The 17,469-nt window shown below is 34.9% G+C and overlaps 2 protein-coding genes across 6 annotated transcripts; both read left to right on the top strand.

Annotated features, from left to right (window-relative positions):
• Positions 1-238: 238 nt before the first annotated feature.
• LOC117213508 (piwi-like protein Ago3) lies at positions 239-6,786 on the top strand. 2 transcript variants are annotated; one of them, XM_033458895.1, is made up of 12 exons: positions 239-859; positions 1,763-2,075; positions 2,909-3,064; positions 3,370-3,568; positions 3,639-3,952; positions 4,030-4,291; positions 4,375-4,728; positions 4,798-5,048; positions 5,112-5,262; positions 5,337-5,534; positions 5,638-5,829; positions 5,921-6,786. In XM_033458895.1, the coding sequence occupies exons 2-12, from the start codon at positions 1,777-1,779 to the stop codon at positions 6,248-6,250; spliced, it is 2,706 nt and encodes a 901-aa protein (XP_033314786.1). In that variant the 5' UTR covers positions 239-859; positions 1,763-1,776; the 3' UTR covers positions 6,251-6,786. The 2 variants fall into 2 exon arrangements, with proteins under 2 accessions (XP_033314786.1, XP_033314785.1); XM_033458894.1 differs by having other exon boundaries at positions 239-937.
• Positions 6,787-7,839: 1,053 nt separating this feature from the next.
• Positions 7,840-17,202, top strand: LOC117213506 (insulin receptor substrate 1). Of its 4 annotated transcripts, none has more exons than XM_033458889.1 (10): positions 7,840-10,039; positions 10,542-10,687; positions 10,773-11,055; positions 11,423-11,518; positions 12,245-12,544; positions 13,268-13,659; positions 14,267-14,682; positions 14,810-15,224; positions 15,400-15,640; positions 15,850-17,202. In XM_033458889.1, the coding sequence occupies exons 1-10, from the start codon at positions 9,655-9,657 to the stop codon at positions 16,785-16,787; spliced, it is 3,612 nt and encodes a 1,203-aa protein (XP_033314780.1). In that variant the 5' UTR covers positions 7,840-9,654; the 3' UTR covers positions 16,788-17,202. The 4 variants fall into 4 exon arrangements, with proteins under 4 accessions (XP_033314780.1, XP_033314783.1, XP_033314781.1 ...); XM_033458892.1 differs by having other exon boundaries at positions 7,841-8,127; XM_033458890.1 differs by lacking the exon at positions 12,245-12,544 and having other exon boundaries at positions 7,843-10,039.
• Positions 17,203-17,469: the final 267 nt, after the last annotated feature.

Genomic DNA, 17,469 nt, shown 5'->3' with positions numbered 1-17,469 from the left:
CCGACGCTGTTTTACCGATAGAATCTTTAAGAATTTTTGCCTCTATCGCCCCTCCGTATTTCACACCGGAGGTGTCGCGATCGCGAGCTTGCCATCAACCATGATATCACCAGCCACTAAAAAGTAAGTTGCACCTCCACGTAGGCCAGACGGTTGTATAATTGGTAGTCGGGCCTTTATTTTTTATTACGAAATTTCTCGTGCGTTACTATTTCCATTGACATTAAGCAAGTAGAAACAAGTCGAAGTTATAGATTGCAAAATTCGCACCTTTTTGCATTAAAAAGATTGTTGTTTAAGAATTTTAGACTTTTAGTTCCTTTAATAGTTCCAAAATAAAAAATAGTTTCACTTAATAGTTTCTAAAATGAGTTGTTAATAATAATAAAGTTGTTTATGCAATCGGGACGTGTTAAAATCGGAAAATGTTAAGAATGTAATAGGTTCTGCACGAAATTACCATTCTAATCAGATGCCGAAGTATAGGATTCTATACACTTCCTTCACAAGCTGGCATATTCTATATCATCCTCTTTGAGAATTTCCTCTCTGATCATACTTATAGTTTCATAGGAAAATTCTGTTTTAATTGAACCCACTACTATGCTGAATCGATAATGTCGCATGTGAGACGGAAGCGATATGGGGAGTCAGGTGACCCCCAAAACGTGGGACACAAAAAAAACATTGAATGTCAAGTGTTTCTCCTGTACTTGCTTCTGTATGTGAGTGTGAGACCTGTTTATATGAAAACAACCGTGACCGTGACCATGTGACCACATTCTAACTGCCAGAGATTTTCTCTCTGTCATTATATGTATATAAAAAGTAGCGCCACATATTGAAAAACATGCGACAAGTACGTACTGTTTTACACTAGTTTTCAAAGCATTTTCATACGTGGATTCTTCTTATATACTCATATTGTTTAGTAAAGGTAAAATTTTTATCTATCTATCTATCCATTTTATATCTTGTTTTCTTTTCCTTTATCATTCTTTCATGCATCTTAATAACACGTTGAAAAAGAATAGATATATTTCAAAACTTTTCCTGTAACTTTGTCTTAAACTTTAACTTCAAATTAATATGATATGTATATGAAACATGTATGTATAATGCATTCAGCATAATTTTATTGCTTCCTATTAAAAGCTAACCTGTATTCTTTATAAATAATTATTTGAAGTAGCTTAAATGTTGTTTAATAATAAAATAAATAATAAAAAATAAAAATCGATATGGATTAAAAATTTATTTTTGTTATCGTTACATAAACAATATTCGGAATGTTAAATAAACTTATTTTTTAAACAATTTTTGTTCTCACTACACGTATCTTGCTTTCAGAGTTCGTTCCGTATTTATTTAATTTACGAGTAATTGTATGTGTCTATTTTTTGAGTATTCTTATATAATATATTTAAATTTCCACAAAAATTTCATAAAATATATATTTCTTTTATTCATATCTTGATTAAGTTATGAATCGATATATGAGAGTATAAGTTCAATATATTTTACTGTGTCATAAAGCTTTATACTCAAAAAAAATTCTCATAAGGAACTTGCGCTGAAATTTTTTTTAACATTTTCAGTTTTCCCATTTTTATGTTTCATTATTGAATTATTGAATTGTTTCCTATTAAAAAACACAATAGTGGAAGTTCTCATGCGAGATTATTATATGTAGTTATCATAATTGTTTTGATATTTTTATTTATGATACCTTCATGTAAAACAAGATTAAATTATATTACAGTATATATATGAAAAATGGAAGATCAGAGAAGGCAAACTGGTAAAGGAAGAGGAGCTATTCTTTTAAGGCTCATGAAAGAAAAGGAAAAATCTAGAGATACAGCTATAAGATCATTATCAGAAAGTCAAAGTCAAACACAATATAATGTTCCTAATCCAACTGAAATACCATCCAGTTCTAAAACAGGACATGGAAGAGGTAATTTAATAAGCACGTTAAAAACAATGCTACGTGCTAGTGCATCAAGTTCTAAACCATTAGAAGTAGCTAGACCAGGTAGAGAGTTGTCAATCAACAAACCTAAAGCTGCTGGGTATGTATGCCAAATTGTAGGTATATTATTTTCAATTATATCTTTAAATGTATTTTCATCTTTCCAAAAATAGTATAATATCGTACTACCTTCGGGGTAATAATTACAAAAATGTATTTGTTACGTTAAGAATCAATCATTTAATATATTATTTAATAAAATCATTTAAATTTACAAGTCTCTTTCCTCAGTTTAAGGATCATCTAAGAAAAGGGTATACCTCGCCAATTTTAATAATTTTCAAATATGTTGTTGAGATCAACATGCTGAATAACTTTTTCTTATACATATAACTGCCACTTGGGTTTAGTTTTTTGAGATATTCATAAAAATACTTTTGCTACTTTTTATCTTAGATTAGAGTTGATTTACCATTATGTATGGACATGCTGATGATATTATAGATGTGTTTTTGCTAAGATGCATTCATAATATAAACTTCGTACGTATCACATTTTAATTTGTAAATGCAAGAATGTAAGAAATGAACTTAACACATAATTAGTTTAGCTATGTATATAATATCATGAAGTCTGTACATTAAGATAACCGTAAACTACCTCAAGGATAAAGAGATTAATCTAACCCAGACCAAAAATAAAAAGTACCAAAGGTGGTTTTATGAATAATTCAAATTAAAGCCAAGCGGCAATTATATGTTTAAGGAAAAGTTGCTGAGAGTTGTCTTCCCAACAATGTACATATTTAAAAGTGATTGGAATCAGTGACGTATATTCTCTTCTATATAATTACCGAAATATGCTTTAAGAAACATAAAATACATGTTACAAGTATATATATTATTAAAACGAAATAAAAATATATTTTTATAGCTTAGCTGAAAAACAATCAGACATTGCTGTACAATCTTTTGATGATGAAGGAGTATTAGGTAAATTATCAGATATAACAATACAAGAAACAACAAGTATATCTAAACCATATTCAGCATATAAACCAAAATGTCGACAAGGAACAAGTGGAACTTCGTAAGTATTGATATATGTACAAGATGTCTCTGCAATTATGATATGATCAAAAGATAATTCCTCATTAAAAAATATGCTAAAAATACAGACTGAAGAGTTTGCATATAAGGCTCTGTTTTCAGAACACGACTGTAAATGCCACCAAGTACATGTACATTAATTCCATTTTGAAAATGAGTAATCAGTTTATACTGTCGATTTTGATCATTTTGTATTTAATGATTGCAAAGATACCTGTAATAATAAAATAAATAATAACAATAAAATTAAATGAAACAAATTAGAAAATAGCAATAAATTTTTAGAGTACAGTTAAGTGGTAATTATATAAGCCTCAAATTAAATTCTGGAAAAGGGTTGTTCAATTATGAAGTCAAGTTTAATCCTGATATTGAGTCAAGACCACTTCGTAGAAAACTTCTTAATCAACATTTACAAGCACTTGGACGAACAAAAGTATTTGATGGAGTAACACTCTATTTACCGCATAAGTTACAGCAGGATGTAAGCAATACATCAGCAATGAGATTTTAAAAGTACACGTACATAGATTTATATGGTTTGCAATTTTTAGATAACCATCCTTGAATCTATACATCCTATGGATCAGTCAAAAGTGGAATTAAAAGTAATATATAAGAAACAACAAACCATGTCTGAGAACATTCCATTTTTCAATGTTTTACTTGGCCGTGTTTTACGATCGCTTAGTTTAGTTCGCATTGGCCAACATAATTTTAATCCAAAGGGAATACATCCTATACCACAACATAAATTGGAAGTGTGGCCAGGATTTGCAACAGCAATTACTGCATATGAAGGGGGTTTAAAATTATGCATAGATGCACGGCATCGTGTTATGCGTACAGAAACGATACGTGATATAATGTAAGAATTGCAAATAATTTCATAAAAAATGTAATATTATAGTTAATTTTATTTCATCGTAAAATACAACGATGCAGGATCAACTTCGGAGGTAAACCGAATTTCAAAGATGCTGTTGTAAGAGAAGTAATTGGGTTATCCGTTTTTACAAGATATAATAATAAAACTTATCGTGTTGATGACGTTGCGTGGGATAAAGATCCAACATATGAATTTATTAAAGGAACTGAAAAAGTTTCTTTAATAAATTATTATAAGTTTCATTGGAATATAGAGATAAAAGACAAAAATCAACCACTTTTAGTTCATTGTGATAAATTTAGATCATCTACTGGTCAGGTAAGTAATGAAGTTCTTCAAGCAATGAAATGTAAATGTCATTTAGTCCGTCTCAAATTCCACTGTACAAATTTTATATGTAGACACAAGAAAAAATGATATTGTTGGTTCCTGAGCTATGTTACTTAGCAAGTTTGAGCAATAGTGTTCGTTCAGATTTTAGAATTATGAAGGATCTCATGGCAGTGACTCAAATGACTCCCAATGCCCGACGTGATATAATTAGACATTTTGTGCAAGAAATACAAAATAATGATGTACCACGGGGAATATTAGCTGAGTGGGGTTTATATCTGGAACCTGATGTAATAGAATTTACAGGCAGAGTTCTTAATTCTGAGCGCGTTTCCTTTGGTCAAGGTACAAACTTTACACCTTCATCTGATCGTCCTGTAGATTGGGGTTCAACTGCATCTAGAAATGCTCCTTTTAGAATTGTAGGTACTTTTATATATTACATATTTAATAATTTGATAGTGACACTTAGAATATAATGATATTTTTAGCCTAATCTGAATCATTGGTTCATCTTGTATTGCCAAAAAGATACAAGATGTACACGAGAGTTTGCTGGTATGTTCAAAAATGTTACAAAAGTTATGGGTATGACTGTTAGAGACCCACAGATGGTTTGCTTAAAAGACGATAGAATTGAAACATATGTACAAGCACTAAGAAAGAGTTTCCAAGAAATGGCTAATCTAATGGTTATCGTGTTTCCTACAAACAGAACTGATAGATATTCTGCGGTAAAAAGGTAAAACAGTTTATACGCATGTTTTATAGTTTCCATATTAAAAATATATTCTTCAATATCTAGAGTATGCTGTGTAGAAATGCCTATAGCTTCTCAAGTAATTATGTCTAGAACTATTTCTCGTGGTGACAAATTAAAGAGCATAACAGAAAAAATTGCTTTACAAGTTATGTGTAAGCTGGGTGGAGCACTTTGGGCTTTAACTATACCTATGGTATGAGATTCACATACATATTTATAATTTCAATTTAAAGAAATAAACATAAATACAAAATTTCAATATGTTAGGACAAATGCATGATATGCGGTATAGACGTATATCATGCAGGTAATGGCCAATTAAAAGGGAGTGTTGCAGGCTTTGTAGCAAGCCTAGATCAGCTATTGACAATTTGGCACAGTAAAATCTGTATACAAGGTAAACGTCAAGAAATAGTAGATATGTTGCAAATATGTTTAATTTCGGCTGTAAAAGCCTACTATAGAGTAAGTAATCTTTAACGTTCACTGTATATATACATGCATTAATATTCTGTATACTAGTTATCTGTAATACATTTGTAAATATTATTATTATTTTGTTTTGCAGCGTAATACGTGTTACCCAGATCGTATTATCATATATCGAGATGGAGTTAGCGATGGACAATTAGAAATTGTTGTCAAATATGAGGTAAAACAGCTATTAGCATCATTTAAAGCTATAGAAATAAATTACGAACCAACATTAACTGTAATAATAGTTCAAAAACGCATTAATACCCGGATATTTGAGAAATCTGTAAGTGCCTAAGAAAGAAGGAAATTACATATTAACAACTTATAGTTCTTAATCATATATATATTTCTTTATTTATTATATTTATTTATAGAGCTCGGGATTGAGGAACCCTCCACCAGGAACAATTGTGGATTATTACATAACAAAACCAGATGTCTACGATTTCTTCTTAGTTTCTCAAAACATACGTCAAGGAACAGTATCACCAACTCGCTATATCGTTGTATATGACAGTAGAAATATGAAGCCTGAACATATACAACGACTAACGTATAAGCTTTGTCATTTGTATTATAATTGGCCTGGTACTATAAAAGTTCCAGCTCCTTGTCAATATGCACATAAGCTTGTTTCTCTCATTGGTCAAAATATACAGCTAGAACCACATCAATCGCTTGCCGATAAATTATATTACTTGTAAGTTTTATATATGACTCAACATCCTAGGATGTTGTTAATCAGATCTGGATGCCACATGATTTAGTATAAATCATAAGTACTTATTAGACTGATATTGATATAATAAGGGATTTAATATGTTCACACAAATATAGTTTCATGTTTCACTGACATATAAACTTGAAAAGTATTATAGAAGAGGTAAAGCTATTTTTTTGTAAGGTACTACTAAGTCATTTTTTCTGTCATATATTAATATATGACAATAATATCAGTATTAAAACCACTGCTGAATAAGCTGTTTTAATCGGTAAGTTGTAATATTTCTTCACTCTATATAAATATAACCAAAACATTGTCAGGGGTAAAGATAGCAATTTTGCAAATTCATAAATATAATGTTATATTTGGATAAGTATAGTTTATATATATACATAAAATGTAATTTAGAAATTTTATATCATGTCCATATAAATACTTCTCAATTACTATGTATAAAATTAAACTGAACTGTTCAACAATAAAAACAAATATTTTATATTTTTGTTACAAACATAATTTGTATACTTAATTATTTAAATTTTGTTTATTAATATCCCTTAGAATATACGAATATTGCGAGGCTAATGCTTTGAATAATTACTGAATCACCATACACGCGATATGAATCGCGGACAAAAAATTTCAGACTTGGGCAAGTACGAACTCTGGACCTTGTGTATAAATATCCAGTACTTCGTTTATTTCGTAAAACATGTACTTCATTAATCTACATATTATAATAAAACCACTAAAGTACATGAATAATGTTTACCTTTTGATTTCATGCAAATTTAACCATGTCCGTGTTTACTTTTTCGAGTTGTGCAATATTATGCATTACTTTTTATTAAGAATTATATTTTGTTCTTCAACACTGTATTAAAAATGATTATAGTAGTCCATTAGTATAAAGGAATTTATTTAATTGCTTATGTGTGTTTACAAACGACTCTGCCGATGAGGATCCAATACCCAGAACGATGCGAGCAAAATGCGTGTATCCATAGTCGTCCACCTTGACTTGAAAGTATGCATACATGTTCATGCAAGCGCACGTCTCTATATTATGACGCGGTATATCAGTGTGGGACATTAAAGAAAGCAATGGCGTAACAAAAATGATAATATTTAAAAATTATATCATCATAATATTTTGCATATTTTCCATTACATTGATATTTGTTATAATTGTTTCTTTGTTTATCGTTCATTGTATTCAAATAGACGTAATATCACAGACAATGTATGAAATGTCTTTTTTAAAGGATAAATGTGAAACAAGCATTCAATTGACTAAAAATTCACAAGCAATCGGTATTAACGATAAAAATAGATTGATCGATATAGTCAGAGGTTAACCCAAGTCATCGAGAACTTACATTTGTGAAAAGAACGTAGCGCAACTTAAACGAGCTCCGGAAGGATCCACCGCAATGCGGTGTTTAGTCGACACAATAGTTACGCCACTGCAAAAGAGACAACCGCATGTGTACGTAAATACGTACATACGTATGTGTATTTACGGTCGTGGCGTATCGCGTATCGAGTCGCCGCCGTCGCCGCCATTCGAGCGGTTAGCGCCTGCGTACATCTTGTTTACAACTGCGGAGCTTACCATACACATGACCTTTACAAGATGGACATGAGCGCCTATTTAGCTGTCTAGGCGTGCGACGGAAAAAAGTTGAAGATACGTGCGTGTCATTGAATCGTGAAGATTGACGTGTATGAGAGGAACCGCGGAATCGAGTGATGTTTAATTCGGTTATCAAAGAAAACAGTCAAAGCACGCGTTCGTGATCCCAAGTGACGCGGTATTTGTCGCTTGCACGCGGGCGGAAAGGGGAGAGAGGGATGGTGGGTACGAAAGGAGACCCGAATTTTTCACCTCAAGCAGATGTGATTGTCGTGAACGGATTTTGCGTATGCCTGATCGAGAGTTCGCATTCAGGATACGTCGTGCATGATGATACAGTGTTGTTAACCACATCGTGAATTCCATTCGTGTGTTTCCGCAAAGTGCTCGATATATGTATAAAGGGTGTGGGAAGAGGAGTGCGTTCTCTCGCATCGACCTGGAATGCTGCCGTGTTTTGATGTGCCTACTATTGCGCATGAAAAAATTCACCTGCCCTTGACAATAGCCTATTTATCCGAACCAGGCCGCCTTTAAACCGCGCTTACCAGTGATAACAGGGGTTCAACCACCCACCTACGTGTGCATCGCCTGTCCCACTCTCTTTTTCTCTACCTCTCTACGTATTTCCTCTAAACGTACGAGCAAACAAGCAAGCGACCACAAGCGCGCGCGCGCGCTCGCTTGCTGCTGCTGCGTGTACACGTGAAAACACCCGCGTGTGTCTGTCTCTCATTGTCAGTATCATCGTGTATACAACCCTTTCTTTATATGTGTCCATGCCTGTCTGTGTATACGCGCCAACCATTCTGGTCAACGTTATAAATTGTATTATTCAACGCGATAAACAGGTGTACCTGCGGTTCTATCCCGGATCAATGATACTTCCACTTTTCCGAGTAATTTCCAAATCAACATATTTGCAAATGCGAAATATGTAAATGCTAGCGTATACAGGCCGCTTCAGATTCCATGCAATCTGTCGTCCTGGGATACCACGCGAACCGCGAACCGTGGCGGGCGAAATTAGACGAAGCCGCGTGACAGGTGGAACCCAACGAGAACCGTGATCGCAGAAATCTCGTCAAGAGGTACATAGTTTCTATGTTTACCGAGAAATTCACTTTACGAAGAGTTGTTGATTTTTCGTCGTGGATTGGACTGTTTCTTAATTCCGTGACTTTAGTAAACGTGGTTACTCGATAATAAATGCTCGCATGAATCGCATCGAAGAGGCCGACCCGTGCGACGCCCTTAGTACACATTGAGTGCACATGCACTATGGTGGCGTGTTATTGCTTATTTACCCCCGACACGTGCTTTCACCATTGGCTTGCTTCGAGTACAACGATATCGACGACAACCTCTCCACGTTAAAAGCAGAACGGCTACACGTTGTTTAAGAGAAAAACAGCAACACGAGCGTGCGGTTTTACAGAAACGTTCTTTGAATTTTCTTACGCCGATAGAAGCAGCGATATATGATTGTACCGATTGAAATATCTATATGGTGTTATTTCTCCAGTGCAAAAGTTGGAAGTGTGTCTTTCGAGTCGAGCTGCTGCTCTGACAACGTGGGTGGGAACACGCATTCTACCACAATGAACTATTGACATAGTATGTTTGGGTATAGTAAAATATGCGTAACGAATTGATCATCTATACCATTTAAATGGTACAATATTACGCGTCGACAGAGAAGACGCAAAATTTTTGGCGACAACGGGTTTTTCGATCGTCACTGCGCGATGTCTTCGAGCAGAGGTTTAGTCTCCCCTTCAGGAGGTCCCGTTGTTCTCTCCGGTCACGTGAAGAAGCTAAAGACGCAGAAGAAAAAATTCTTTGTACTGCGTGGCGAGGCACCAGGATATCCCGCGTGTCTCGAATATTACGATAGCAAAAAGAAATTTGAAAATAGGCAACTGCCAAAGCGCAGCATCTTGTTGAACAGCTGTTTCAATATTAATAGACGCATGGACACCAAACATAAACATGTTATCGCATTGTATACGAAAGACGAATGCTTTTGCTTGATTCTGGAGAGTGAGAAAGAATTGGATGAATGGCTGAAAGCGATGCTTTTACTTCAGAGCGGAGATGTAGCTGATGGAGAGCAACCTCGGCCTATATTTGGTAATGCGCTATCATGATTTGAATTAGAATTAGGCCGCATATTAAGGACGAAACGCGAGATTCACGCGTTGAAAAACAATTTCAAACAAACATTCGTTATTTACGAATACCAATTTCGTTGAAGTGTCATATTTTGAACTATAAGTCCACTTGTTTACTTGTTTTTTCAAATGCGTCATTGCCTTTAATAAGTAGGAGAAGAACGTTTTTTCAATATTTTGTTATCTCTTCCGAATATATTTTTAATAATTGCTTAGAAAATTGCTGATTATACTTTGTGAGAAATATAAAACTGTATTGTCCTGTATAAAATAAAAAGATATATGCTGTAATAATTTATAAACAATTGTTATAAAATGTGGAAATCTTGTTATATGTTATATTATGCAGTGTTATAATGAGGTTAAATACAATATCACACATTGTTGATTCTACAATGTTATATATTATTAATTATTAATTATTAATTATGATGAGGCATAAATGTAATATTTTATTTCAGAACATGTATGGCAAGTTACAATGCAGAAAAAAGGACTAGGTGAACGAAAGAATATTCATGGCCCCTATAGGCTATGTTTAACTGACCGAACATTAAGCCTAGTGAAAATCGGGGCAAAGGATAATTCAGACACTATAGAATTCCCTGTAAGCATGCTACTTTAACGGATGACATAGTCTAAGATTTAGTGTATTTAAGAAGAAAGACTAATGCGAAACCTTTGCTCCACAGTTAATTTGTATCAGACGATGCGGATATATGGAACGTATCTTCTACATGGAAGTAGGTCGTTCAGCTGTTACTGGTGGCGGTGAATTATGGATGGAAGCTGAAGACAATAATATAGCAAATAATATGCATGCTGCTATTATGAATTCTATGAGCAATTCTAGTAGCAAGAAAGATGATGTGGGGCCACGCGAAAGAATTCGCAGTTCCTCTGCCACCGAAGCCAGCAAGCCAATTGGTGTGCTGCAACGACATGCTGGACAAAGATTTCATAATTCGCCATTAGGTGAGTCTGAATTTTAATAAATCATATTTATACTTTAAGAGAATATCAGTTATGGTTTTTAGCACTCACCTCCAGAGTATATTTTCAATTATGTAAATACTTTAACAATATATTTATAATATTTTGACGTTTCGATTTTTTTTTATAAATACTGAACATTTTACGCAGAAGCTCCTTTGCACAGAAATCATCCTACAAATTCCTTTTGCTTCTATGTGTAAATTGTCCAAGACATTGATTTTCTTTTTTATATCAGACCATAACTATAACTGCACTACATTACATGCCTCGAAATATCGGCTGAATCACGAAATATACAATTGAAAACTCAGCTTAGAATAACACAAATGGGTTGCGGGTATTACAGAGGAACACAGGACGCACGAGGAGCAGGTGGATCAACTTCAAGAACAGGAGCAGTCTAATCAGACTCAGAGTACCTCTTCTTGCAATACGATCACGGGTCTGTTTTCTGTCATTGCAGTTGTATGCTTCTTTTTTTTATAAGATGTGGGCATCAAAGGGTGACAAACACGATTATAATTCAATATACTCAAATTTGTTGTTAAAGTATTCTTATCATATACATACGTATAGCCTATTAAAAGACTTCTATTTTTACACAAATGAATTTTCCGTTTAAAAAGAAGTTCATGTGTATTTAAATGAAATTCAAGAAAAACCTCTAACTTCTTTCTATGATTTTTGTTTCACTACTTTCTATAGTTTTTTAATTAAAAATATTTTGGTCAAATTTTTATAGGATAACCGAATAATTACACGATAATCGTGATAAATTGTTAATCGAAAAATTCGTCGGCGAAACAAACAGGATTTTATTGATTACCGTGTGCGAATGGTAGTTTCTAGTATTGCACAATATGTTTCAATACCATACATATGACGTTGGCGAACATACATATTAACGAGGCCAAGTAGAACAAAAACAAATGTGTATTGCATTCTTTGAAGTAGAAATTTATTCAATTTCTAAAGATTGATCAACGATACTTTTTGCTACATAGGAACCTTTTTACGTTTACGATGTTCTGATACCTATAAACTGTTATTTTCTTCAATAAAAATCTTTCGATCGAATCTCAATCATTATCACGTCGATTAGATTTTGCAAAAAGTATATGGAAAAAGAAAAGTAATTGTACGACAGTGAGAGCTGTATGGTTTGCAGTCGTTGCTGGTACCGGGGCTGGGACTGCTGGGATTGCCTCGACTAATAACAACTGTGCCACTACCACTAGACGTCGTCATTCGGTAGCGAGTCATCCCCATTCCGTCAATAATTCCCAATCCGTTCATGTTACAACAAGTACAACTACAACAACCATCACCACCACTATTACCATCACTACGACCGCTACCGTGACCACCACAACCACAACCGCGACAATATCCCATCAGAGAACCTTGTCGCTGCCCTTAGCTGCCATTATCAATCAAATGCAATCATCTAAAAGATCAGTTTTACGCTGTATGTATTTTTGTTTCGTTGTACGATAAATCAGCAAGAGATGTTCTTTATTTCTTTTTCAGTGTCTCTGCCTTGCTATTTCCCATTTTATTTTCTATTCCCTCTTCTTTCTATACTTTTTCCTTTCTATGGGAATCCAAATACGCAAGCAGATGTGTTCGAAATTGAAACTACTTCCTGTTGCGTCATATATAACTTACTTCTCCATGAGACCATCGCGTTGCCGTGGAAATGCAAGCTTCTACTCGCATGCGATTAGTTGCACGATACTTCATAATGAAGTAACGCTTCCCTTTTCGTTTCTTTCAGCGTGCCAACACAATCGATGGAATATTTCCTACAGCATTCAGTCTCAATGATGTGTTTTCTTGGTGTTTTCATTACCGTCATACCGGTCCTCCTCACACGTGAAATTATTCTCTTGTCTATTTCTTATATTTTCCGTAACATCTTTCATATTCGAAGTATACATATATTTCGTCTCACTATCCCAATCATTTGGATACATCTTTTTGATCACTGTTTATTGCTTGATCTAAAATATATGTTCTAATAAATAACAACCTGTATACCTGAATATGCATAAATATTATACAGATCTATGGAATCATTTGACTATGCAAATGAACTAACCGCTGCTATGCTGGGAGGATGGATGCTTTTCGAATTTTGTTCCCTAAACTGAATATTTTGCAACAACATGTCTGACTAATATGTTTCTAGGTGCAAACGGGCGTGACAGGTGTGACAGTTTACCATCGAGGGCTCGTACCACCAGCGAGAGCCATCCAGCATCACTGTTAAGTCATCCTAGGAGTACTCTGAGACCGCATTCTATGTACGGAAAAGGCGCATCCTACTCACCACCGATCACTTCGATGCCTATCAGTCCTGCTTCCGGTGCATGCTCCACAGACTCCGCGGGATCATCTCTTTCAATGGACGATGGTGGCGAAAATGTGTTGGAAGAGGGTACCGTTTCGAGATACGGTCATTCTTTAACGCCTGACGAACCTGTTATTCTGGAGGAGAATGGCGACGATTATGCTCCGTGGTCCACGTCGCATTCGCATCATAAATATTCGCCAAATTTCAAGTCGCATTCTCCTTCTCAGGTGGGTCGTTGGTAGAGTTGATAGAATAGGTAAAATACAATAGTTATATAAATTTACGAACTTTAATCATCTTATTTAAGTAAAGGCATTATGTATATTTGTTCGAATACGTTTTCTATATTCACGTGTAGCTTATGCAAACCTACAAATATGAGTCACTTTTAAGCGATGAATGATTAACTATTCTTAGCGCCTAAATTTATGTTTTTGGTCATTCTTGGCACAGATTAACAAAGTTTTGTTACTTTATACGTTCTCTTGAAAATTTTTGATTATAAATAATCTTGTTTTAACAAAATCTAAACGTCCGAAACGAAACTGAAAAAAGAATAAGTTTTGTAAATGACGATGAAAAGTACGATTCTCTGATCTTATCACTTATTGTTGTTGCGTTCTCTAGTTGTTTTTAGTATAATTTGAAATAATGAATTAAATAATTCATAATTTTGTTTACTTACACGAGATTCTACTATTAAGTAAACAAATGATAACGTGTCTAAGAATTGAAGTTCAAATTGCATCATTACTATGACATATATATTGCATCATCTGACGATGATAGCTAAATGACGAAATAATAACGCGCGGAATTTTACTTTGTTTACAGCAAAGTTCCTATATAGAAATGTGCAGCCCTTTTGGATCAAGTCCTGGGCGCAGCGGTGGTTACATGCCAATGAGTTCAGGAACAGGATATTCGCATTCACGAGGGTCTTCCCTTGTAGAAGAATCAAACACTCTACCAGAAGGTTACGTACCTATGGCACCCGTTGGAAACAACGGATACGTCGACATGGATCCTTCACATAATCATAATGGCCATTTTGCCGATGATCTGTCGCATGGTGGCAGTAGTTGTTCCGTTACATCTGGTACACCCAGTACAGATTTGCGTTTCTCCGAGTATCATTTAGACAAAGTAACGAGTTTTCTTCCACCCGGAGAGGATTTGCAAGCTAGACCAGCAAGAGCCTATTCCATCGGGTCTCGGCCAGAACCTGTAAACAGGCATCGCAAAAATAGGTACGAAACTTCGTATTTGATTCTATTAATCCTACGTAGTGTTAGATATTGGAAAGAAATTGTTTATACGAAGATAGGCGAAATGTATCGATGGAAGACATGATTGTCTGGTTTTTGTTTTGGATAGATTGGACATTACTCAACAAGAAGCTAGCCGAGTACGAGCGTTCTCTGTAGGCAGCAGATCTAAGAGACCTGAAATTGGCAGGTTAGCGAATGTAGTCACTGCAGCGTTACCAGTTGGTTGTGAAAGCTCGAGTTCCAATAAATCAAACTCAGCGCCATTGTTATCGAGTTCTTGGGGACACAATTCCGGTTGCTCTATAACTTCCGAACGAATGGAGGACCTAATGGAATTGGACTTCACGAAACCCAATATTTCTGCAACCTTCAATTCACCACCTTCATCTTATTCGCAGTCGCAATCTCAGTCGCATTCGTATTCTACTGCCACCGACACCAGTTCCTACGTTGATATGTCTCCTGGACAACCTCCGTCGTCGACCACTGCCCCGTACGTCGATATGAGCCGCATAAATAAGGTATTCCTGGACTGAAATTAATTAATTTATATATTTTAATATTGCATGTATTAACATGATATTTTTAAGGTTGATTGTCCTGTGAAATTAATTTGTTTTTCGCCGAATATTTAACATTATCACGTTTATATTAATTCTTGTTTGTTCAATTTCCTATTTTTTCAAATTTTTTCAGATTAATCGTAATAACAATAACAATACAATCACTGCCAATCAGAATCATAGTCACATTCATGTATCGTCCTCTGCTTCCATACACAAACCTGTAATTACTACTTTGAAACCGGTGGAAGAAGCAGAAGGACCATACATGAGAATGGATGGTGTAATGGAGGATTGGTCACAATCCGATACAAGTCCTAAGCAAATTGCATCGCCTATGCAAGAAGAGTGTGTGCAATCGAACGGACCGCCAGGTAAAAGATTGAATAATTTTCAAATGTATATATGTATTAATTAATTAACCATTTCATCATAGCTTCTTAAAAAAATAAAAGTGATTTTTATCTTTTATATTTAATGATTTTCAATAACACCGTGTGTGACTTAATATTTCTTTAAAACATATGTCTTCAATAAATAAACTTAATCGTCGTCTAACGTGTAGATATAATTTATGTTTTAGGAGCCACGAGAACAGCACCGGTCGATCTTCCACGGCGCCCACCTGCCGACTATGTTGATATGAGTTTTAAATCAAGAACAAGTTTAGAACAAGACTATATGAATATGAATATGAGCAGTCGAAACAATCGTAAACCAATAGCGACGCGAGCCGGTAGTCGAAAGGAGAAGTCTCGTTCGCAACCAATCGCGATTCAAGCGGGAAATAAACCTATAAAAACGCCTAGTTTCTTACCTCTAAACGGAAGTCCGGAATCAGAAAGTTTAGCAAGTACACCGGCGTCGCCGCCACGGGCAACTCCAACAGGTTCCTCCGCGACTATTTTCCCTTTTTCCTTGAACAGTCCGCAATCACCCGAGAAATCGTTCACTCACCAGAAGGATACTGATAAATCTTCAGAGCTGAATATGACTTCTAAACGCAGTAACGATCGTACAATGGCAGAAACTACAAATAGTAGAGTTAGCACGATCAATTCTATTTCTGTAACGGAGGCGAATAAAACCTTGGCGAAAATAATTAACGATAGACCGTCTAGTCCTACAGGGAAAGATAGTCAAGTTAGTCGCGTGATATCAAACAACTCATTGACCTCGCAAGATAGTACGTTGAACGCTATAACAAAGAAGTTTTCCGATTTGAACGTATCGAAACCACGTTTAATCACTGCGTCTCCAAACACCAGTCCGACGTTACCTGGTTTTAAGCCAACCGTTGAAAAGCGGGCCTCGTCTCCCAAATTGCTAGACGAGACGCCCACACCCACACCTACCGCCATGCCGAGCCCCTTAGAAAAGGAGAATTTCGTGCAAATTGATGCGGAAATTTTGCACTACGCTAGTCTAGATCTTCCTGAGGTTGCTAACGTGGCACCTATTTCGTCAGCATCCCAAGAAGGCTTCAATTACGCTGAAATCGATTTCGCTAAACTTAAATAAAACTAGGCTGTCATTATTTTAAATGTACGAGTGGTGGCATTGATGTAACACGCGTGTGTGGGTCAGGTGTTGTAAAATGCTGTATTGACTTTCTTTTCTGACGAGTATAAACAGGACAATCGATCGTTCTAACATTGGTCGAGCTAAACTAATAAAAAATTAATTGGTTCAGAGTGCTGGATGTAAAGTAATATAGATAGAGAAATTTTATTATTTAGTTCCAAACTTTAAATTGAAATCGCTTTATTTTTCGTACGCTTCTGACTTTCAAAAAAAAAAAAAAAAAAGCGAAAGATTACTGGTTATACTTTATTTTCTTATTTAGCATTATAACGATTATGTTATGTTAAAATATTGTTGTAAATTGATATCACCTTTCGAGTTGGAGAACAGGAGAGTCTAAATGTTTCCTCTGTTTTTCTTTCTCTTTTTTATACTTACCATTTTTTTCGACGAAGTGCATGGATATTAAGTATGAAATTGAAACTACCTTGTTTCAGTTGCTCTGCAAGCAAACGTTGTAAGTAGTATTATCTTACGTCGTAAAAATATATACATGTATAAAACAAGTAATCAATTCAGAAAAAAGAAAAGGAATACTATTTATCGGTGGTTTTAAATCTATTTCTAGATATTATGGCGACTAACTTAATGTTATTACTAATCACGTTGATTTTTGTGA

The sequence above is a fragment of the Bombus bifarius genome, unplaced genomic scaffold (assembly GCF_011952205.1).
Source record: "Bombus bifarius isolate JDL3187 unplaced genomic scaffold, Bbif_JDL3187 scf7180000009111, whole genome shotgun sequence".
Taxonomy (NCBI): domain Eukaryota; kingdom Metazoa; phylum Arthropoda; class Insecta; order Hymenoptera; family Apidae; genus Bombus; species Bombus bifarius.
Note: the sequence above shows the minus strand (reverse complement) of the source record. Positions and strands in the feature narration are given on the sequence as shown.